The 23,267-nt window shown below is 42.3% G+C and overlaps 2 protein-coding genes across 2 annotated transcripts in view; one reads left to right on the top strand and one right to left on the bottom strand.

Moving 5' to 3' along the window:
* The first annotated feature begins 3,790 nt into the window (after nucleotides 1-3,790).
* On the top strand, nucleotides 3,791-20,499 carry marc1 (mitochondrial amidoxime reducing component 1). The gene is made up of 7 exons (XM_056590153.1): nucleotides 3,791-4,180; nucleotides 5,229-5,399; nucleotides 8,147-8,309; nucleotides 8,528-8,671; nucleotides 16,398-16,459; nucleotides 16,575-16,646; nucleotides 16,917-20,499. Exons 1-7 carry the CDS (start codon nucleotides 3,933-3,935, stop codon nucleotides 17,041-17,043), a joined length of 987 nt encoding a protein of 328 aa, XP_056446128.1. The 5' UTR covers nucleotides 3,791-3,932; the 3' UTR covers nucleotides 17,044-20,499.
* Nucleotides 19,442-23,267, bottom strand: part of LOC130382423 (otoferlin-like) — a 30,295-nt gene continuing 26,469 nt past the window's right edge. Inside the window, exons 37-39 of the mRNA XM_056590154.1 lie at nucleotides 22,943-23,121; nucleotides 22,565-22,665; nucleotides 19,442-19,855 (exon numbers count right to left, since the gene is read on the bottom strand). Coding sequence (XP_056446129.1) covers nucleotides 19,675-19,855; nucleotides 22,565-22,665; nucleotides 22,943-23,121 — 461 coding nt within the window. The 3' untranslated portion in view covers nucleotides 19,442-19,674. The remainder of the gene's footprint in view (nucleotides 19,856-22,564; nucleotides 22,666-22,942; nucleotides 23,122-23,267) is intronic.

Raw genomic sequence — 23,267 nt, 5'->3', positions numbered from 1 at the left:
CAGCCGCCTCATGTGAAGCAGCCCCAGCGGCACCGCCGTGTGAGCGGCTGACATCATGCCCAGCAGCCTCATGACAGAGAGGGCTGTCACGACGCTGCCCGGGGAACAGCGACGGAGGAGAGACCACAGCGTCTCCATCCTCTGCTGTGAGAGCCATTCCTGTTGCGTGCAGCGGTCGGAAAGCCGTCTCCACGCACTTGGAAAACGTTTGTGGGGCTAGAGAATAGCCGAACGGGAGACGGTTGTACTGGTAGTGTGTCCCTTGGAATGAGTAAGGCAGGAATTTCCTGTGTTTGGGGATCACTGTGTATGGAGGTAGATTTGTGTCTTTATTATGCAATCAAAAATAATAGGTTTGAGAGCAAAACTTTCCACACTGCAATCAAAAAATAGGTTTGAGAGCAAAACTTTCCACACTGCAATCAAAAAATTGATTTGAGAGTAAAACTATCGACACTGCAATAAATAAATGTTTTATTGCAAGATAAATTAATGTGATAAAAAATATATAAATGGGAATCCAAAAGTTTTGTTTGCAAACCCATACGTTTTTTGCAAATCCAAAAGTTTTGTTTGCGAATCCAAAAGTTTTGTTTGCGAATCAAAAAGCTTTGTTTGCGAATCTTAAAGTTTTGCTTGCGAATCCAAAAGCTTTGCTTGCTGCTGAGCTGAATCTCGTGGGCGGGACCTACACCGAAAGATGTAAGACACGTCTCTATCAGTGGCGATTTCTCTAAGACTGCAAGGGAAGCTCAGCTTCCCCTAAAATTTCGAACATTAAATTGTCAAATATGTATTGTTGTGTTAACATTTCATTGACTACAAATTCGTTAAAATACGTTCATTTCGAAGACAAGTTCGATAAGAATCTTATCCAAGACTGACTCGATTTTGTTAACTTCTCATACATTCCCGTAATGTCAATGCATTAGACCGTAGAAGCCGAGCGTCCATTCACTTCAATGAGACTGCATGGAACAGTTTTTTTCATTGCCTCGAAACTCGACGGTCATTGGATAAATGCCCAGATTTGTCCCGCCCCCGGACGCTCAGCGTCTCTGGGGGTGGATGGAGCAGTGGGCTGGCCTGGGCTAGCCTGGACGCTGGGCTTCCGCGTTATGATTGGTGGATCAGTCGAAAGTCTGAATCACTTTTTGATTGACAGCTATTTTGAGATATACACAGTCACTTCACTATCTGAGTTCAGTGACAGTCCCATCGCGGATTTTGCAAGTGAATTCTAATGACAAACTGCAACACATTTCTTGGTATTTGCTTGGCGAAATTGCTTCCATTATTAATTTAACAGGGTCACAGACCATTTTCTTGAAAAGGAACGGAGGGCCGAATTGAGGTATAAATAAATTGACAACTATTTTGATGTAGGCCAAAAATGAGCTTCCCCTCTTTAAAAGACCAGCAGCCGCCACTGGTCTCTATTGGCCAGTCTCGATCGGAGTGACAGCTTGGCAACATCCACAGTTAGTAACGAGAGAGGGAGTTCTATTTCATGTAGGCTACGCCGTCTAGGCTTCGCCTTATGGGCTTGTCCCGTGCGCGCGCATGCGCGCCCTGAAAATTCCGTAGGCCTCCCTGTCAGCCGAAAAGGAGACCATGGCAGATGAGAGCAGGGCGATGTTCGATTGGGGGGGGGGGGGGGGTATAGAGCGATTTCTTTTTTTTTCTTTTTTTTTTTGGGGGGCCCTAGTAGTGGCCCGGGGCCCCAAGCAATTGCCTGGTATGCCTAATGGGATGCGGCGCCTCTGTCCGTCAGGCCGACAATCTGCTTCTGGAGGCGGTCGGGGGGCAGCGGCTTTTCGGATGTTGCCAAGCTGTCACTCCGATCGAGACTAGCCAATAGAGACGTGTCTTACATCTTTCGGCGTAGGTCCCGCCCACGAGATTCAGCTCAACAGCAAGCAAAGCTTTTGGATTCGCAAGCAAAACTTTATGATTCGCAAACAAAACTTTTGGGTTTGCAAACAAAACTTTTGGATTCCCATTAATATTTTTTTTATCACATTAATTCATCTTGCAATAAAACATTTTTTGATTGCAGTGTCGATAGTTTTGCTCTCAAATCTATTTTTTGATTGCAGTGTGGAAAGTTTTGCTCTCAAACCTATTTTTTGATTGCAGTGTGGAAAGTTTTGCTCTCAAACCTATTATTTTTGATTGCATAATAAAGACACAAATCTACCTCCATACCCTGCATGACGGTTGCCTTCCTCCGTTGTGTCAGACAGAATGGACAGCGGAGTCTGCGTCCTGAGGGGAGCCACTCAAACTCAGTAAACATGATTTGGGAGGGGGCCTGAAGAATCCTACGGGCAGATTTTACAGTCTGTTGGTCATATAGGGGGGAGAGAGCTCGGACAGGCTGCCCAATGATCTTTGAGCAGACCTTAACCACATTCAACAGGCGGTTCTTGTTTTGCAGGGTGATGGAGTGTAACCAGCTAGTGAAAGAAAAGGTTATTACATTTTCAATGAAGGCATAAGAATGTGGTGAGAATCTCCTTATTGATCCCAAATGACTTCAGCTTCCTGAGTAGAGGAGAACTTTAGAGGAGAACTTTAGCAGGTTGTTAAATAATGTTCCTAGGTATTATTTGTATTCCTCTACTCTCTCCACTGGCTCCCCCTGGATGATAGTGGTGACTGCCTCAGCCACCTGTTTCTGTTTGGGGGAGAAGGTCACAATCATATCCTTGGTCTCAGTGATGTTGAGCTCAAGACCAGAGCCTTCACACCATTCTGTAAAGTCCTGCAGAGCTGAGCTGTGATGCTGTGTGTGGCTGGGGTGCAGAGACAGGAGGACTGTGTCATCAGCGAATTTCACAAGGTGACAATCAGGCTGGGTGGATCTGCAGTCATCTGTGTAGAGAATGAAGAGGAGTGGGGAGAGGACACATCCTTGTGGAGAGCCCCTGGAGATGAAGAGGGTATCGGACAGGGTGTGGTTCACCAACACCCTCTGTGACCTTTTGGTGAGGAAGTCAATAATCCACAGAGTGAGTTGGTGGTTGAGATGGAAGCGTGTGATGAGCTTCTCAGCCAGAATGTGTGGCTGCATGCTGTTGAATGCCGATGAGAAGTCTGCAAACAGAAGTCTGGCTGTGGTCTTGGGGATTTCAAGATGCTTGTGGATGGTATTTATGATGAATATTTTCGCGTCATCAACTCCCCTACCACCCTGGTAGGCAAACTGCCGCGGGTCCGTCATCGAGCCAGTTGCCTTGGTGATGTGATCCTTGATGATCCCTTCCATGGCCTTCATGACCAGAGGTGAGAGCCACAGGTCTGAGGTCATCATTATCAGACCAGAACGAGTGAAATGCAAATTACAATAAAAAGCAGCCTGGTTAAATGCAGACTGACCAATGTAGTATATGCAGGGCAATGTGAATGTCAAAAATATCAATATCTTTGTGGGATTAAAACCCTGAAAGAGGACTGTTTTGCATAACTTCTTTCTCGTGCTTCCTTTCTGAAGTTCAAGAGAGGCGAGTTTGGCAATGTGGTGCAGCCTTATCTTAGGAAACACAGACACAACCAATGATAAGATGTCCGAATGGTGGTTGTCGATGCCAAACTGTGTTCCCCAAGCAGAAATACATCCTCTGTTCCAATCTCCCCTCGGACTTTATGCTGCTCCCTGGCTCCCCACCCCCACTTCACCATGGCGGACGCATTTCTCGCGTCCCAGCAGCCAATGCTGCGTCTATGTATAGGATGTCTATGGCGTAACCTACATGAAATAGAACCACTAGGTAGCACGATTTGTTGGGAGCATAAATCTGCGCTTGACGTAACCACTGCGTAGCCTACAGCGTCACAGACGGTAGTAGCCTACGTCCTCCTTGAACTACAAAACAATCATTGCGCTGCAAAGTCCAACAGCCTGCCTCCTCTCTCGTCCCAACTCAAACATGGACTTCGAAAAGCTTTCGATTGCCGCAATTATGCAGAATAAAAAGCTGTATCTTGTGATCGGAGGAGCGGGTGCTGCGGTGGTCTGCTTGGGTCTGGCGTGGAGAAGTTTAAGGAGTAGAGAAAAGGTCCGAGTTGGAGTTGTATCGCAACTTTTAGTTCACCCTCTGAAGTCCGGGAAAGGCATCTCAGTGGCTTTGGCAGAATGCCACCACATCGGATTAAAACATGGAGAACTTCGGGATCGGTATGTACTGGTTCTAAACTAAAGGAAAAGTGATCGGGGACAAATGAGTGACAGCGGTTTTGGACTAATGAGTGACAGCGGTTTTGGACTAATGAGTGACAGTGGATTAGGAACAATATTCCTAACCCACTGTCAATGAAAATGCAAATGATGAATCCGATTCATCATTTGCATTTTCTCTGGTTAGGTTACGCATGGACCGAACTTTGCAAACAAATGTTGCGCTGTTGACCATCGTGGGCTGGAAATGTGGAGTAAAAAGTATCCAAAACACGTTATATAGATCCGTATATCTAAATGGACTGGACAGTTTTTGTTTATTTCGTATTGGGCCGTTGTGTTACTGCAAAATCAAAACGTCCATTCTGTGTTGACGAACCGAGCTGGAGGGGGCACTCTTACTTGGTCAACAATAAGTAATCTATTATCCAGACAGTTGACACAGAAACACACACACACACACACACACACACACACACACACACACACACACACACACACACACACACACACACACACACACACACACACACCACAAACTTGTATAATGGTGGTACTAAATATAGTATTGTTTTGCTATATACCGTATGGTTTTATTATAGGTGATACTATAGACCAGCGGTCCCCAACCCCCGGTCCGTGGGTCATTTGGTACCGGTCCGCAGAGAAAGATTATTTATTTATTTTAATTATTATTATTATTATTATTATTATTATTATTATTTTTTATTCACTTCGCAATACTGTCACTCTTTTACATGCCATAAGTCTATATGCAGTTGTTAGATTGCATATAACATGTTTGCATTTTTGGCAACCTCTGCGCAACATAACCCAACCACCCCCCCCCCCCCCCCCTCCGTGAAACTTTTCGGAGAATCATACCGGTCCTTACCGATGCTGAAAAGGTTGGGGACCGCTGCTATAGACTGTATTGTGGTACCGTGTACTGTACGGATCTATAGGCTGTATGGTGGTACTATAGACTTATTGGCTACTATTGACTGTGTGGTTCTATAGACTGTATGGCTCTGACGTGTATTTACAGGCACTGGCTGGTGGTCAAGGAGGACGGTCACATGGTGACCGGGAGGCAGCAGCCGCGGCTGGTGCTGGTGGCCCTGACCAGCGACGGCGGGAGGCTATGTCTGAACGGTCCTGGCATGGAAGAGCTTCAGATGCCCCTTCAGCAGCCCCACAACCCCATCATGGACTGCAGGTGGATAATTTGTTTTGGTACAGCAGCGTAGCATTGACCTTAACTTGGTCTGAGTAGCGCTACTGCCACAGGCTGTGTGTCTATTTGTCATCTTCTCCTTTGGTGGAACATCATTCTGTTCTAAACAAACCCCCATCGGGATTTGATGATGATGATGACGATGACGATGACGATGACGATGAGGAGACTGGTTTGGGTACAGTTGTAATTTTTGTAAAAAATCTCAATAAAAAAGTATCAGGGAAAGACAAATATAATGTACCAATATGTTATCTTGCATCCGGCGCAATTGACTTAATCACTGGCGCATGTGTCGATGATAGTTTGCAACTGGCGCAGAGCGTTCTTTTCCCTCCTGAGCCACGCGTCGGTAAATTAGGGAATGATCTTGCGCCCCAAGGGGCGGTTCGGCGAAAGGAGGAGGCGTGTTCTGATATAGCACCGTTCCCAGGTGCTATTTTTGCAGAGATCGGACAAAGTCACTGTTTGGCAAGTCCCAAGTAAGTCCCAAGTCTTAGCAGTCAAGTCTGAGTCGAGTCCCAAGTCAAGACAGGCAAAGGCAAGTCGAGTCCAAGTCCAAGTCACACCAAAGCCAAGTCGAGTCCAAGTCCAAGTCCCAAACTTTTTCAAGTCCTTAACAAGTCACCATGTACTTTTTACTTAATGTCATCATTAGGCTATTGATCATAATTTCAACATATCACTCATAATGTACAGTGTAATTTGTTATATACAGTTATAATATGTTCAATGTTTCTGTCTTCAAATGTGTTATGATATGCGCATGCACCGAAATCCTATGTTGTCTCTGAGGAGAAGTGAGAGTGGACGCTGGGTTTGAATTGCTACGGAAGGCACCACTGTGACCCTAAAGTTGGTAAAGCCACGCCTGACTAGTGCGGCATATGAGCTATGTATGGATGTCTGAAAGGACTGCTTGATGTTACAGTATGCCACAATTTTCCTTTCAACACATTGTTTTATTTAAATATTAAATCTCAATGTTTAATCTGCATTGAAAAACTCTTAATACATTTTAAAGGCTTCAGCAAAACTAGAAGACCTGTTCAAACAACAGTCAACAGGGTTGGTAAAAAATATAATGAAAAATAAATGAATATGAACAAAGAATGAACAAAGTTACATTTGATTTGGTTTCAACATAGTCAAATAATGATTTGAGAATTGGTGAACTGAACAAGGAACATGAATGGTTGAGTAAGAGAGGTAGAACGGTCATTTGCCACTGTAATGTACTGTGCATGTGACAAGAAGGAGATGTTGGATTAGCTCAAGATAAATAAAAAATATGACCGTAAAAATGGTTGCGATAGTTTCTGTTTAATTGACCAGGGAGTGTTTGGCAGCATTTCATTTCATAGGATCTACTTCGAACGGGAAATTAGGACAATCATAGTCCTGTTGAGTGTGGGATTAACTTAGTTTCGCAGACTTCACTCTACGCATTGCATGTCTGACAGTGCTTACACACCGCTGCGCGGCAACCGCCCTGATAACCGGCTCGCTGCCGGGTTCAGCACAGCGGTGTGAAAGGGCCAGGCGTTTTCAAAAGCGGCTGCTGCTGCCGCCGAAAGTTTAAACACAGGGAAACCTGAGCGGTAGGGAAAAATCTGTGCGCGTTCACGTGGGAGGCCACTGCTTCCTGGTCCAGGGGCTGCTTTCGTAACCGCCTCCCCTCTGCCGCCCTTCCCTCATTGGAGGCGGCGAGTTGCCGCGCGGTGGTGTGAAAGCAGCTGATACATAATCATTTTTTTGGACTCAAGACATGTCGAGTCATTACAAGTCAAATTGGCAAAGTCCGAGTCAAGTCCCAAGTCAATAGCATTCAAGTCTAAGTCGAGTCGCAAGTCATGCGTAATTTTGTCAAGTCGAGTCTGAAGTCATCCAAATCATGACTCGAGTCTGACTCGAATCCAAGTCATGTGACTCGAGTCCACATCTCTGCTATTTTGCAGTTTCAGAAACCACTTGCGCCACAAACCAGGAAATACGTGGTTTAAAGTCAGTGGCGTGTTGTTCAGATGCTATTTAAATGACAGGGTGGAATGGAACAATGGGATTTTGTGTTTTTCGAAACAATACACAACTTAAGGCCGATTTATGCTCAGTTACGTAAGCGTAAGCGCAAGCGCAAGAGGCCCTTGCGCGCCCTTGCGCACCCCTTGCGCGACTTCTCATGTCTTGTGTGCGTCGGGTGATTTTTCTAGACTTGCGTCATTTTTTACGTAAGCTTTTACGCGAGCCGCGCAGCCTGCAAGGCTGTGATTGGTCTGCTGGTCTGGTTACTACTTCCTGTCTGGAGTATCACCCGGCAGGCTCATATACAAAAGCATTAACGTGAAGTGAAGTTAACTTTGCTGCCAACACATTATGTCGTTTTAAAATGTAGAGAGATATGCACATTTATACAACCCCAATGATCAACAACTTCATCACCCCTGTTCCTCTGTCTGTTGCCATCATTCACTGTGTATGGGGAGAACACGATCTGGCACATAAACAAACCAACGACTCCCACAGACAAAGACGTCATTCTCGAGGTCGTCTTCAACGAAAAACTTTACTCCACATATTACTCCACCTACTGTTCTGGCGGTGAATTGCTTGGCAACACGCGCAACCTAAAAGGGAGCATGAATTGCTTTGAGTAAATTTTGCGCAACAACGTAACACCAATGCTGAAGCATGCAGCCGCCTTTAATAACCTTCTCATTCTACTCCTCCAGGGTGTTCGGTACGGACATCCAGGGGAGGGACTGTGGCGACGAGGCAGCCCGCTGGCTCACCCGCTTTCTGGAGGGGGAGATAGGCTACCGTCTGGTGCACTTTGAACCCCACATGGAGCCCCGCAAGTCTGCCGACCAGGAGAAGCTGTTCTCCCAGGACGAGGTGAACATCAGCCTGCCGCAGGCCGGGCTTGGTTGTTCTTCTTTGAATTACTAACTAATATTTGCTTGCTCTGCCGAAGTTAACGGCAGTCATGTCATGTGTGTATTTGTACATATTTTTGTAATTCATTAATCAAACTGAATTCATTAGACCCCTGCTTAATAAAAGCTGTCATGTCTTTCGGAGGTACTTATAGTTGCTGTTCTTCAACCTTACAGAAGGTGGCATATCCAGACGTTGGGCCTGTGATGCTGCTGTCGGAGGCGTCAGTTGGAGACCTCAACGGCAAACTGCAGAAGGACGTTACGGTGGAGAGATTCCGTCCTAACATCGTCGTCAGTGACTGCAATGCCTTTGAGGAGGTACTATTCTACTTCGATTTTTTTACCATGAGATGCATATTTTCATTTACTTTCAATTTTTACAAGTGCGAGATAAACAATCCAATGCAAATATCTTGAACACAGCTTTTTCTGAAATCCATAAATGTTACTTAAACTTGGAAGTCTTATCCCAGTTTATAACTATTACATTTTGTATTAATCTTTCTTTACAAATTTTTGGGGAGGGAAATGTAAATACAAAACAATAGTTGTTTTGTAAAACTCCCGGGTGACGGTTGAGCAGTATGGATGCTTGAATTTTGTGCTCCCTAACGCCAACACGATAAACGCTGCAAAAAAATGAATATGTTACAAAGAAAGATGCATGGACTTTGACAATGAGCGGAGGAGCATAGAAATGAAAGAAGAAAAAAGTCCCGGACGGACAAGGTAATGAAATAAATCATTCTGACGAGGAAGGTGACAAGCTAACAGCTTAAGCTACAGCTATGGCTATTCTGCAAGATAGCTTAGATAACATTAGCAAGCAAATCCAAGCCATACAAAACAAGCTGAAAATTGACCTGAAAACCATCAAAGACGACACCACCACCCAAGTGAAAAACGAACTGGCAGAGTTTAAGGAGGACATTAACCAGAAACATTAACCAGATTAAACGCGGACGTGGAAGAGCAAAAGGATAAGATAGACGCCAGTAGTAAGAGTTTTATCTGTATATTTTTGAAAGAGACATGTAGTCGAGACACTATCGACAGGCTAGTTTTCCTATCACAGAACCTGTAAGAAATATACAAGTTTACATAGGAAGACATAGTCATCTCAGTCTACCTCAGTAGGAATATTTTATTTTATTTTCACATTTATTGTTATTTGAAATACACCAAGCACTTATTTATGTTTTATACATTTTATTTTCACAGTTTACTAAATATGCAGCTGTATATTTTCAAACAGGTGAGGCCTGCACTACTTTGTACATTTTTGTTATTTTGAGAGGTATGCTTGCCTATTGGATCAGAATATAGGCTTATGTAGGCCTTTGTTTTAATATATCTCTCTGTTATACTGTGAAGCTGTAGGCCTGTTCCAGGGTCAGCCTGTCAACACTTTTATGCACAGCTGTGCTTTGTTGAGAATTTTTTTTTTAACTAAACCTAAATAAATTGTTGATGATGATTACTTGTGGTGTTGAGTTAAAATGACACACTTTGCCCGTTTTGTTCAAAATATCTTATTTCGCCATTCAAAACGAAAAATATTGTGATATGAGTTTTGGTCCATATCGCCCAGCCCTACTTTGACATGCATTGGGAGGTACCGAGACCGAACCTCGCAGGCAGGCAGACGGGTGAGAGGACGGCTGCAAGATTTCCAACACACTGAAAACAACGCGAGATGAATACCGGACACTAAGTATAAATGTGAATAAAATATCCTTAAATTGTAATGCAGGTCAAAAAGAAGGAAAATAAGTTGGTGTCAAATTCGATGTGACCTGAAGGGATATCGATTTCAGACATGTTGGCTGCAAAAGGGACTGAAGCACAGCTGGCTACAACATAGTCTAGTATGGGCAGATCTACCCCTTATGGGTTACATCTAACTACTAGCTGTGGGCCCTTCTCTTGTGGAAGGCATCTCCCCTCGAAACTAAAGGGGAGTCAACTTACTGTATGAGGGTTGTTGACATCTCTTTTTGGAGGTCGCCTCTTCTGTTTATAGGTATGTTCAGGGACGGCTGGTATAAATGGGCTAACAGGGCTAAGCCCTTCCTACCTTTTACAGTAAAAATAAAAAAATATTCTTAAAAACCTTAGAACATATTGTTTTATATTTTGGTAGAACCTAAAGCATCAACAGCACCAAAAAATGACAGAAAAACCCAGGATATATGATTTATCTTGGGTTTTGTCCAGTGAGTGGGCTAAATGTATTCAGCCCAAGCGGAGTAGCGTAACTTTCCATTCAATTTTGATTGACAGGTATCACGCCCCCTTCATATGCTTCCCATTTGGGCTAAAGTCATTCAGCCCAAGCACAGTTGCGTAAGCGGCCATTTCATTGTGATTGGCAGGTGTCTTGAAACGCCCCCATTTGGGCTCATTTCATTTAGCCCAAGCACAGTAGCGTAAGCTTCCATTGACGTTTGATTGACAGGTTCCCTGACACGCCCCCTTCATATGCTTGCCATTTGGGCTAAATTTGTTTAGCCCAAAGGCTGACCTTGGACTTACAGCTAGCACAGTAGCTACAGTACAGTGACCTTCAGCTAATCACAGCACAGTAGCGTATGTGTTTTTAAACATATCTATCATAATTTATTTATTTGAATAAACTTTAAATGTATCCATGAAATGTAGTTGTTTCTGTCACACAAATTAATTAAATGCTGACTCATCTATATAACATTTTATTATTCCGCAGTGCATTACGGGACGGACTGCTTTTACTGTCAGGAGTGCGGTCAGAATATGGCCGGTAGTAGTGCATTTGTAAGCGGGTCAACAACGTTTCATATCGAAACATTAAAAAAGCATATGTCTAAATAACCCAACACGACGTGACAAGTGTGTAGAGAAAGTGGCCCCTCTCCCAGCTGTATTTCAGCGACAGGCAGTAACAATAAGGTTCTCTCGGAAATGATCAAATTTAATGTTGCATACAACATTGCCAAAGAGGAGTTGCCATTCACCAAATTTAAATCCGAAATTATTCTCATGCAGAAAAATGGATTAAACGTCAACCCGACGTATAGCAATGAGATGTAATATGCACAATTCATTGCGGTAATAGGCGACACCTTAAAGCAAAAGACAGCTGCTGACGTCGGAAACGCCACATACATGTCCTTCATGATTGACGGCGACACAGACGTCTCTACCAAAGAGTGTGTGATCGTCTACAGCCGCATTTTGCGCAAAGGGAGACCGGTCAATATTTTAATTGTTTAATACTTTAAGCACAAAAAAAGTTTTATTTTGCTCAATGGTTTAGTTTGAAATGTTCAATTTCAGCTCAGTGAAGCACTTTGAACACCTTGTTTTTCCTCAATCATGGTGTCTGGAGCCCTGTGAAGTATTGATAAATGTAATGCATTCGTTAGCCCACCCACCCAAAATCTCCACCAGCCGTCACTGGGTATGTTACATTATGTTTGTTTGTTTCATATTATGTTCAGCTCCTATGGTTATTGCACTGTTAGCCTGAAGGGGAGACACTACAATGTGAACAGACCAAAAGCAGCCTGTTAATACCAAACAAGATCATATTAAACATATGTCCCTTGATTTTAAGGGCTTAGGAAACCCAGTCAAAAGAGCTACAATTATAGCTAAAATTAATAAGGGAAGGACGCAGATTGACTTCCTGCAAGAAACTCACCTTTCACAAACAGAACACAAAGTTGAAAAGATTTTGATTTAAAAACATTTTCTATAGCTCCTATTCTAACGCCCGCAAAAGAGGTGTAGCAATTCTTATTTCCAATGCCACCAAATTTGAATTTTAAAAATAAATAAATGATAAAGAAGGACGATGTATTACTGTAAAAGGAACAAATGACCAAGCAATGGTAACATTGGTGAACATATATGCCCCACCTGAAAGTGATAAACATTTCTTTAAATTCCTATTTCATTTGATTGCTAAATAGGTAGAAGGTTGAGGAGATCTCAATGTGATAATGAACTACGACATGGACACAACTAGTTGTAAGAGAAATAGAAAACTTACCAAAAAGGTAGTAAAAAAAAAAATACATGTGAAGAAATTTGCTTTTTTGATTCGTACATCCTCTACAGAGAGAGACTACATTCATTATTCAGCAGCACACTCCTTATATTCAATAATATATATATTTTGTGCAGAAAGAAAACAGGGATAGAATACAGGAATGTCAAATTGGAGTGGCCGATTAAAAAGAAAAAGAAAATCTGTAGAAGTCTGTTAGCTGACCTGGAACAAAAACATAAAGAAAACCGACAAAAAAATAGCAACAAATGATAGAAGTGAGAAACCAAATTAAAGAACACTAGAACAGGAAATGGAGATAAAGGCTAGGTATTTAAAACCAAATTACTATGATTTAGTACCCTGGAAATCCAGAGTTCTTGCGAGAGCACAATTTGAATTAGCTCAGCGAGTCACTCTGGGAACGAGCAGTATACTTACTCCCCGATTCCCCGTCCCCCAGAACATTAAACAATCACATCGGTTTATCTGATATAGGCGGGCCGAAAGCGTTGCTGTCTTATGCCCTGTTTACACCTACCCGATAGTGGGCCCCGATGGCTAAATCAGCAGCTATCGTTATAACATCGGCAAATAGCGTGGTTGCATTGGGAAACACCGTTACTCTTCCCGGGAACATTGTTAGACAACGGGAAGAAACGGGAAGAAATGCTCAATGATCGGGCAACAACGGGCAACATCGGCAAAGAACGAACATGTTTGTTAATTTTGGGTCTATCGGGGTAGAATCGGTTACCAGGTGTTGCTATGGGCTAATCGGCTATAATCGGGAATAGAACGGGAGTATAACGTAAGACATCGCAAATCGTTCGGGAATTTTCCTGGGCACATCGGCTATATTCGTTAATCTTCCGCGCTTTATCGTGTTTTATCGTCTTTATATCGGCAACCTCAACACACGAAAGACCCTCGAGAACCCTAGACAAATAACGATTGCGAGTGACAAGATTGTGTTAAGGAAGACCCTCAATCTGCCACTTGGGTATAAATAGGGGGTGATGGATGGATGTCCTACTATTATAATTACAGGGTACTTCGCCCATTTAGAACCGGCGTTCTATTATTATAAAATCGCTATTGTAATATAAATAAATATATAAATAAATATCAGTCTAAACCAGTCGCCCCTTTGCCTTCTCCCGAAATGACGCCAAATGACGCCAAACGCGCAAATGACGCCAAACGCGTCATTTGACGTGTTTGGCGTCATTCGAAATGACGTCAAATGACGCCAAACGCACTTCGGGTGTCTTCCCTGGCATACATCGTTATGTTATCGTTATAACATCGGGTATGTGTAAATGCTACCCCGATAAATTGACCCGATCATACATTTTTAGCCCGATGTCACCCGAATCACCCCGACTTCCACATCGGTGGTCCATCGGCCATTAGCGGCCATTAGCGGGATGGTGTAAACGGGGCATTACAGACCGGATACGCAAGAGTCTTATCTATTGGGTAGCTCCGCTGGTCTGGATACGTCACCCCTTGTTTTCTTCTGATTGGTTGTAGTGTCATCCAAGTGCGTGCAGTGATTTTTTCGAATGCATGCTTGGTGCGATGTGGGTCTTGATTCACAGGCTAATGAGTTAGGCCCTAAAGCTGCCAAATTACTGGTGAGGAGATTACGAAGACAACAGGCAGGGATTACATTCAATAAACTATTTGATCCTAATTCCAACCAAACTAAACATATTTTCGAAAATATATTGAAAATATGTTCAGGGATTATGACAAAGAACTTTACACACAAACATCAACAACAAATCATAAGGATACTAAAACATTTCTAGACTCCTTGGATCTGTCTTCTATAGATAAAGTGCAAAATGAATGCATAACAGCAAAGATATCTACAAATGAAATCCATAAAGCAATAGGAAAAATTGAAAACCAACAAGGATCCTGGTACTGACGGATTTCCATCTTGAGTGGTACAAAAAACTTGAAAAATAACTGTCGCCACTATTACTCCAAACTTTTAATTGGACCATTACCACGGCTCAATATCGGACAGATTTACTTTGGAAAGAGGAACCAGACAGGGCTGCTGTCTCAGCCCTACCTTGTTTGCTCTCAATATAGAACCATTAGTCCAAACGATTACACAAGATGATATGATAACAGGAAAATATATCAATAACCAAAACCATACTATAAGTCTTTTTGCAGACAATGTTTTGATTAAACTAAAAGTTCCAGTAACTCCTTTGCGAAACTGAGGCACATTTTAGAAAATGTTGGCGTATACTCAGGTTACAAATTAAACGTATCTAAAACTCATTCTCATGTTTAACTGCTCTCCAAATTAAGAATTTAAATAATTGCAATTCAATTGGAACGCTAAATAAATTCAATATTTCGGCATTAGGAATAACCAAAAACTTGTCAAAGCTTTAACGAAACAACAATGACCATATTGATGGCAACATACGGAAAGATATTGGAAAGTGGTCAACATATCCAATGAGTTTCATTGACAGGATAAATGCATTAAAACAGAATATTTTGCCACATTTATTATATTTGTTTTAATCTTTGCCTGTTTGCATGCCACAGATCCAGTTCACAGTTGGGATGGACGAACATCTAGTTTTATATGGGGTAAAGAACCCGAGATTTCAATAAACTACTGTCCAGCTGCCTAAAGACAAGGGGGGGGGGGGGCTTGCACTTCTTAACTTTAATTCAGCACAACTTCGTCCACTTATTTACTGGTGTAATGTTGATTATGTAGCTCTTTGGAAAGATATTGAAATACCTACATCTGGGCCCGTGATTCAACCACTAATTGGGCAGAGGAATTCCTGCCCACACTAAAGAAGAGGAAGAATTAAACCCAATAACAACATCAACCTTAAATACATGGTATTCAAACAACTGATACATTTACCTTAAATACATGGTAATCAAACAACTGAAGGGGGAAGGTAACTTGGTCTATTAAAATGGAAAGCTTTTGATTAAGAATTCAAACCGGAATTTCTGATAGCAGATTCAAACTGTGGACTCAGATGGGTCTAACAGCAATATGCAAGGTTATTCAAAAGGGTGAAAAGAGAAACTTTCAAGATTTAATTTACCTATGACCTAAAAAATCGGGACTTATTCAGATTCCTACTATTGAGGGATAACTATTTAGAAAGAATTAAGAAAAATGCTGATGAGATACATCCTTTGGTAAAAGTGATTGTACAATCTTACAATGATGTCATTCCCAGAGCTGTGTCAGTTCTGTATTCTGCTTTGATGGAAGCTAAATATGATTCAACGTTATACGTCGAAGCTAAATGGGAAAAAGAACTGAGTGAAAAGATCCCGGACAACATGTGTAGTTGTATGGTTTATTTTCCACATTATCATAGTCACATGGATGGAGAGAATTTAATTTTTATTTGTCAACAAGAATACTAGTCAACAATTGAGCACTCAACAATCCTGCTGGATGGATCCTAATCGTACGCACGTGTTTTGGAGCTGCAGTAAAATATAACCTTTCTGGGATCATATCCACGTTGTGCTGTGCGAGGGACTAGGATACAAAATCACCCGATCTTGTCTTGTCTTGACTTATACCTGGGACATATGGAAGGATCTGTGCAAAAAGAAGACCAATATTTGAAAACGATTCTTCTTAATGCCGCAAAAAGAAGCCATCACTAAGAACTGGCTCCAGTCTGTTGAACCTGACTACAGACTGCTCAACATTATCGGTGATATTCAAACGATGGAGAGACTCGCATATAGATTAAAAACTAAGGAATACTCTTTTCCTAAAGGCTGGGATAAATGGTTACTGTACATGTCAAAAAATGAAGAATTTTAAAATATTTCTTGGATCTAATGTGGATTATCTCCCAACAGGCACTGTTCCTCTTTAATTTCCTCACTTCATATCTTTCTCTCTAACTTTTTCTCTCCTTGGCTGTACTCAAAAAAGAAAGTACAAATAAATTAATCATTAGTTGTTCTTCTATCCTACTTTTCTAGGATTCTTGGACGGAGCTGCTGATTGGCGATGTCAGACTCCATCGTGTAATGTCATGTGGAAGGTGACCCAGACCTAGCTTCTGAAAAACCCTTTTACGCTTAACATTTTCAACCTGTTGGTCTCACATTATGCAACAAATCTAAACATTAATGGAATTTTCTGTTATTTTACTGCAGGTGCATTTTCACCACCGTTGACCCAGAAACTGGTATTATAAGCAGGAAAGAGCCCCTGGACACACTAAAGGGGTAAGGTTGAAGAGTAACTCTACATTTATGTTTTGTTATTGGTGATTTATTACTTTTTTTAAAGATTGAGTATCATAAGTGTTCGCTTGTTTTTATTGACTTCTCTCAGCAAAAGAGATTTTTGGGAACAAAAATAGTTTTTGTTGGTCTTAGTCAATTTGGCCATTATATAGCCTAGTGTGCAATGTGTTGTAAGTACTCCATTGGACAAATTAGTTTAATTTCTAAACCTTCCTTGTTGTAAAGTATGTATTATCTTTTTTTAATCAGATATCGACAGTGCCAACCGTCTGAGGCAGAAATCTACAAAAAATCACCGTTGTTTGGACAGTTTTTCACTGTCAAAAAGACGGGAATCATACAGGTTGGGGATGTAGTATATCGGATTGGTCGCTAGGAAGTGGAAAAATGGTTGTTTGCTGTTGGCGATCACTGTAATTTAGAACTCTTTAGCAGCATAACAAAAGCCAGTTCCTTGATGTACATTTCCAATTATGAAACAATGATGGCAAAAAGTGAGATTAGATCTCTGGGCAAATTTTGCAGTCCTCACAATAATATATAATTAAATAATTCCACTCCTCCGCCCACACATGTTCTTCATAATCAATGTGTGTGTGAAGTACATGTAAAACACTACAGAGGACTACGGGGCTACAATATTTGCTGTATTGTACTGTTATTCATAAACTAATTGGGATTTTTTTATAAATTACGATTATTAGGCAGTTTTACATCTATGTGTATACTAGTGTGTATAGTACAAGCATGCATTTTTGCAAGAATCCAATAGCCCACAATTCATTTTTGATGTAAATAAAGTTGACATTAATAAATTACAAATAAATGAACTTAATTTTCATTTATTTATTCATAAATCCAAGTCAAAGCCATAAATCCAATTCACTCATTGATATGGGGAAAACATACCTTTTTAAATCTCCAATATATATTTCCAACAAAAGAAATATTTATTTTGAAAACAATTCAAGACAAAAGTATGGAGAAACTGACGCTGAAACAACAATGTGTTAAATATCAGATATACCACACAACATTGCAACAATGTAGCCTACTTTTAGATCTTTGCCTATGTATCTATTAGATGATCAGGTATACAAACAGGTATACAGAATATTGAATTAATTTGATGTTGCGGAATTATGGTTATTAATATGGACTAATTTCCACCTAGACATTTCAGTTATGACTCTCAAAGACCTAATTATTAGTACATTTTCATGATGGAAAACTTGTAAATTGACAATACAGCATGTAACCGAGAAGAGCGCAATAGGCCTAATTCACAAAGCGGCAATTTTGTTTCTAAAGGCTTTCTGGGTGGGCGAACTGAATGTGGAATTCTGCATGCAGTTTCCCCAACCCAACTAGCATTTAGAACCAAGATAGCCAATAGCTAGGTGCATAAAAGCCCATGGACACCATTAGCATATGGGCATCGTCTCCCAGTGGACAGCTCAAGCCCCCAGCATCTTCTTGACCATGTAACCCGGCATGTTGTAGATGAACAGGCCCAAAATAGCCACCAGCAGCAGGAGAAACACCAGCTTGATGACCAGCCAACGGTATTGGTTACACACCAAGTTCTTCATCGCTTTGAAAGGGATCAGGAACCACAGCAGCGCAATATCAGGGCGGCTGGAGGAAGGAGGGAAGGGAGCACGCATTAAAGAATTGACTGAGAGAATTCAGCTCCAGCAAGACACAGACTATCCATGATAGACAATGACAAAAGGAAGGGCCTTTTTGGCTGCACTATTCATTACTTTGTAGCAGTGAATAGTTCAATTTCAATGAATTCCAGGTATACATGTCAATTAAGATTGGGGATTGGGACAACTTGCTCAACTTGAAGGGATTTGGGTTTGCCCCATAACTTGCGGTTGGGATTCTAACACCCTTACCACTAGACTACCCGGTTGGTTGATGGGTGGGCTCACAGAAAAATAATTTAAATTGAAACATAAATTTGAACCCGAAACTGCTCCTCCACCGTATACTGGTCACACGAGGGAGGTGCGTAGTCTGTAGTTTAGCCGTACCGCACAGCTCATGTGTGTAACTGTTATTGTTATATCAGGGAGACTACCCAATAGGCTTTGCATCATGATTGGTTTGTATGCGAGACATGTTGAAGTCATTATGGATGGTGTAAGAAGAACAGGGAAGCGGTGCATTTGAGAGTGTACAGGAAAGACTCGGGACACACGGACATGGGAAGGACGCAATAATTGGACACTGAAGGAACTCAAGAGAGCTTTATTCACAAATTCCAGGTGTTGTGTATGTATATATGAAAACCGCACTCCAATAATTCAAAATCAACATACGTCCAACTCGAAACAGCTAGACCAAGGCAAACATTCTGTGTTTGTCTAAACAACGCAACACTAAAAACGAGAAAAGAGAGGGCAAACACAAAATAACTTTACTGACCAGTCTGCATTTAATTGAAAGCTTTAAGGTAAACCCTCTACCGACTTGCAACGTGGAATCGATTGACGATCCGAAAATGTGTATAGAAAAATAAGCAATTCCAGACAAAGCCATAAGTATGCACCCGAAACCCTCCATAATGCCAATATAGAAAACATTGTTTTCAATACCCTCCATAAGGGATCCTCTTTTGAACAGCAACACAATTGTTTGATTTTCACAACAAGGCCAATGCAATATAACTCCCACAGAGGATTCTTTCCCAGTCCTATACTACTTAATTATTTATTCAGTTGCTTTAAACAAAAGCAATTTACAGCGAATTAAGACGTGTGTCATTAGGAAGCAAGTAGGAATTGGACATCTTTTCAACAATGCCTTCAGGTCAGACCGTCCCTGCGGACATCGGAGTTCGACCCAGTACCTCTCGTCTGACCCGGCCTGCTACAATATGCTGCACCCTGATAAATACATAATACACCTAAAATACATTCCCTTGAAGAGTAAGAAACTCGAAACCTCTAGCTTTTCCCCAGATATGCGATAGAGGCTATATCACAGCTTGACGTGGCTACGCCCCTAGCATCTTCTTAACCATGTAGCCGGGCATGTTGTAGAGGAAGACGCCAAATAGGGCCAACAGGAGCAGCGCCGTGACGATCTTGATGGTCAGCCACCTGTACTGGTTGCACAGCAGGTTTTTAATGGCTTTGAAGGGGGTGAGGAACCAGAGGAGAGCGATGTCTGGCCGGCTGGGGGACAAACAAGATATCATCACCGTTACAAAGAGCACACCTCTTTTGCCAACCACAGAACATTTCCATGTCTGTCGTGTTGTTGTTTTTTCCTCTCCATAACTTTGTTCCATTTGTTTTCTGTCCCTGTAAATTATCTATTTTTTCCTTCAGTTTATTCCAACAGATGCCAAGTCATAAGATTCATTATTTTTTCCAAATGCTGACAAAATATGTTAATTAATCACAGAAAATGGGTTAACGAACAGTTAAAACTTGTTGTGAAGCCAAAAGAATGCACACCACAGTATATCAAGTCAACCGCTTTGGTCAAGGGGCAACAAACTCATCTATCATTGGCTGTTGTGTGTGCCAAATGTCCATGGGTCTCCTCTTGGTTGGACCACCTGAGTAGTGGATCAAGTGGACTCGGAGATGCCCTTCTGCTTCACCAAACTCCAGGGGAATCTCCCTGTTAGTTTGGCGGTACTTTATTTTCTTCTGGTGTTAATTCCGCCATTGCGATGCCCTTCAGTGTTCTTTTTTTCTGCCCTTATTACCTGGTCAATGGCAGGAAGTCAGGACCAAATACATGCCTGCAGATCGCTCTCCTTGTGGTCCTGGTTTTGTTTCACCTGTCCACTGGAGATGCACTTTTCCAACTCACCAGGCTCAAAAGCATTATGTTTGAGTCTAAAAGTGGACCAGATGAGACAAGATCACGGTCATGCAAACACCTTTCTTCCGTTCCTTATTCTTCATTTCTGCTCTCCCATTAAGGTACATATAGCAGACCCCCATGGGTCCTATCCTATCTTCTCTTTCCTCGGTATTGTCTTGGTTCCTCTGCGGCTGAATTGCATAACATACAAAATGCCTCACTTGTGAAATGGTGTGTTATTTGAATCTTTCTTTTTTAGGGTTTCTTTCTTTTTGTTGTTCCTTCTTCAGTAATTGCCCCCCCCAGTTCCTCATCATAAAAAATCTTGTCGTCTTCAACTTTACACGGCTAAAATATGTTGGTGATAGTAGCCCAAACACAAACATGGTTTCAATACTTTGACCAGCAGCGTTGATTCTACACCAGTTCTGACTAAATAAAAAAAGGCAAGATGGTGTTTATTTCCACTATTGTATATGTAGCGCTGCTATAGGGCAGACATCCCAAACTGACTCCAGATTACCCCAAAAACGATGCCTTTGGACTAAGTATGAAGTATACCATAACCAACCATTGTTTACTGTCTTAAAGACTAGGAGGTGAATGGGTAGGGGGGAAATCGGGCCAACTGTGAGAGATCGCCTGGTGAGGCTAATCAAGTTCCGAGCCTCTTCTTCACCATGTAGCCGGGCATGCTGTAAAGGGAAAGAGCCAAAGGGACCAGCAGGAGCAGAGCCAGCCCCATCTTGATGGCCAGCGTCTTGTACTGGTTTCACACAAAGTGCTTAATTGCCTTGTGTGGTGTGAGGCACCAGGGCAGCTGGGGGGGTAGGACAGGGAACAAACGTTTAAGACCACCAAAGCAGGGGTGGTCGGTTATTTGTATTCTCAAACATGCAACACATGTATGCAAATGTGGATTTGACTGGGATAAGTGGAAGATAAGGCAGAAGGGGCGAGAATACAATTTAAAGACAACATGAAATTCTTTTTTTCGTTTTTGTTGCTGGCTTGTTCCCAGATTCATGCATTAACAAAGCATGCAAAAAAATTATATCTTGACTGATTTTCTTATCATCAATAATCGCTAATGAGCCAATCACAACCCTAATACACTTTGCCTCTTGGCGTGGACATACAGTGCATATGGGGCTGTCCTAAAGACTTCATGTGAAAACTGCTTAACAAGGAAAAAAATAAGGACTTTGATGAATACATTTGAAGAACAACAATCTTGATTTGTTTTTTAAATGAAAGAATAGTCAAATCTTTTCATCAAAGTCCGATATATATATATTTGCCCCGGTAAGGTGTTTTCACATCTTTTGTAGAATTTTAAGCCTTTGAGGACATCCTTACATACGCCACATTACAGAAGCAACGTGTGCTCTCTGAATGCCCTTTCACATTGTCTTTAACAAAGTTGAGAGTCTGAGGAGGGATACAGAGGCACGACTTACCATGTGACCAGAAGATCCTGGGGGCCGTCCAGCACACACACACAGGTGTGTGTCTTTCCTAAGTGTCACTCCTCAGGTGGAAAAAGTCCCTTATCAGTGTTGTCTCTAATTAAAATTGTATTTTAGTTATTCTTTTTATTGTTTATAGGCAATTTAAGGTTGTTTAGGAGTTTTTTTATACATGTATTTTATATACATGCTACTTGCCAACGTTTATGGGTATGTTTATGTTTGGTTATGTTTAGGACCAGTTCATCACTTTAATTGACACGTTTGATTTCCCTTTTAATTTAGTTTAAGTCACAATTTAGCTTCGAGTTCTCCTTCGGGATGGGAGGTGGCGGACGTTGGACCACACGCCCACAAGGCGTGGGCGGATGCTGGGAACGTGTTAGTTTCACTACAGACTGCAGAGGAAATTCAGAGTGAACCACGGTCGGAGTCTCAGGGGAGGCCCCCCGCTTAGGACACAGGAGCACCGGAGGAGGGGGAGGAGGGGGGAGGGGAGGAGGAGAGATAAAGAAGAGGAGGGGGAGGGGGAGGAAGGGAGGAGGAGGGGGTAGGAGAAAGAGGGGAGGAGGAGGAAGAGGAGGATGGGGTCCATACTTGGGTTTCTCCAGTGGTTCTGGCTCATTGCGTCCCTCCCCAACGGGACCTTTCTCGGCCTCCTCCCCGGTCATGAGGTGCAGCTCCGCCTCCACCTTGCCCTGCGAGAGAGATGTTGTTCAGGGCACTATTGCTCGGTAGAACACCCCTCCCGGTGGGACCTTGACAGACCCACCCACCCCGCTGGGATGTTAAAACACACCCCTTAGATCGAACATGGGGATCCTTCTTACTTACTTTCTTTCTCCCTCCCATTTATGAGCACATGCGTTTGAGGGAGGTTAGATCCTGCCATTTTGATGAGCACAGCTACACATCAGATCAATCATAATCATATATATATACTGTGTGCCGCAACGCATTTCAGAGACCACGTACTGTCAGTTCAAACTCGTCCTCCTCGTTTCTGGCCACAAAGGGCCACCATCCTTTGATCCTCTTCTGCTTGAAGATGGACACCATGGGCATCTCGGCCTCATTGGTCACCATCTCAATGGTGCACTGCTTGGGGGTTTTGGCGCCCCGGGGGAAGCGGTTCAGGTCCAGCTCGATGGCGCCTGCAACCGCATAGAATAAATAATAAAAGAATTAGCATCCCCTCTAGACCATTACGACACATGGCCTAACGATGTCTTACTGGACCAAGGATCAGAGAGTCTCGCCGGTCAGCTGGACACTTGTGGGGAGGAATCACAAATACAAC

This window comes from Gadus chalcogrammus, chromosome 5 (assembly GCF_026213295.1).
Source record: "Gadus chalcogrammus isolate NIFS_2021 chromosome 5, NIFS_Gcha_1.0, whole genome shotgun sequence".
Taxonomy (NCBI): domain Eukaryota; kingdom Metazoa; phylum Chordata; class Actinopteri; order Gadiformes; family Gadidae; genus Gadus; species Gadus chalcogrammus.
The sequence above is the reverse complement of the archived record's forward strand: the minus strand, read 5'-3'. Positions and strand labels throughout refer to the sequence as shown.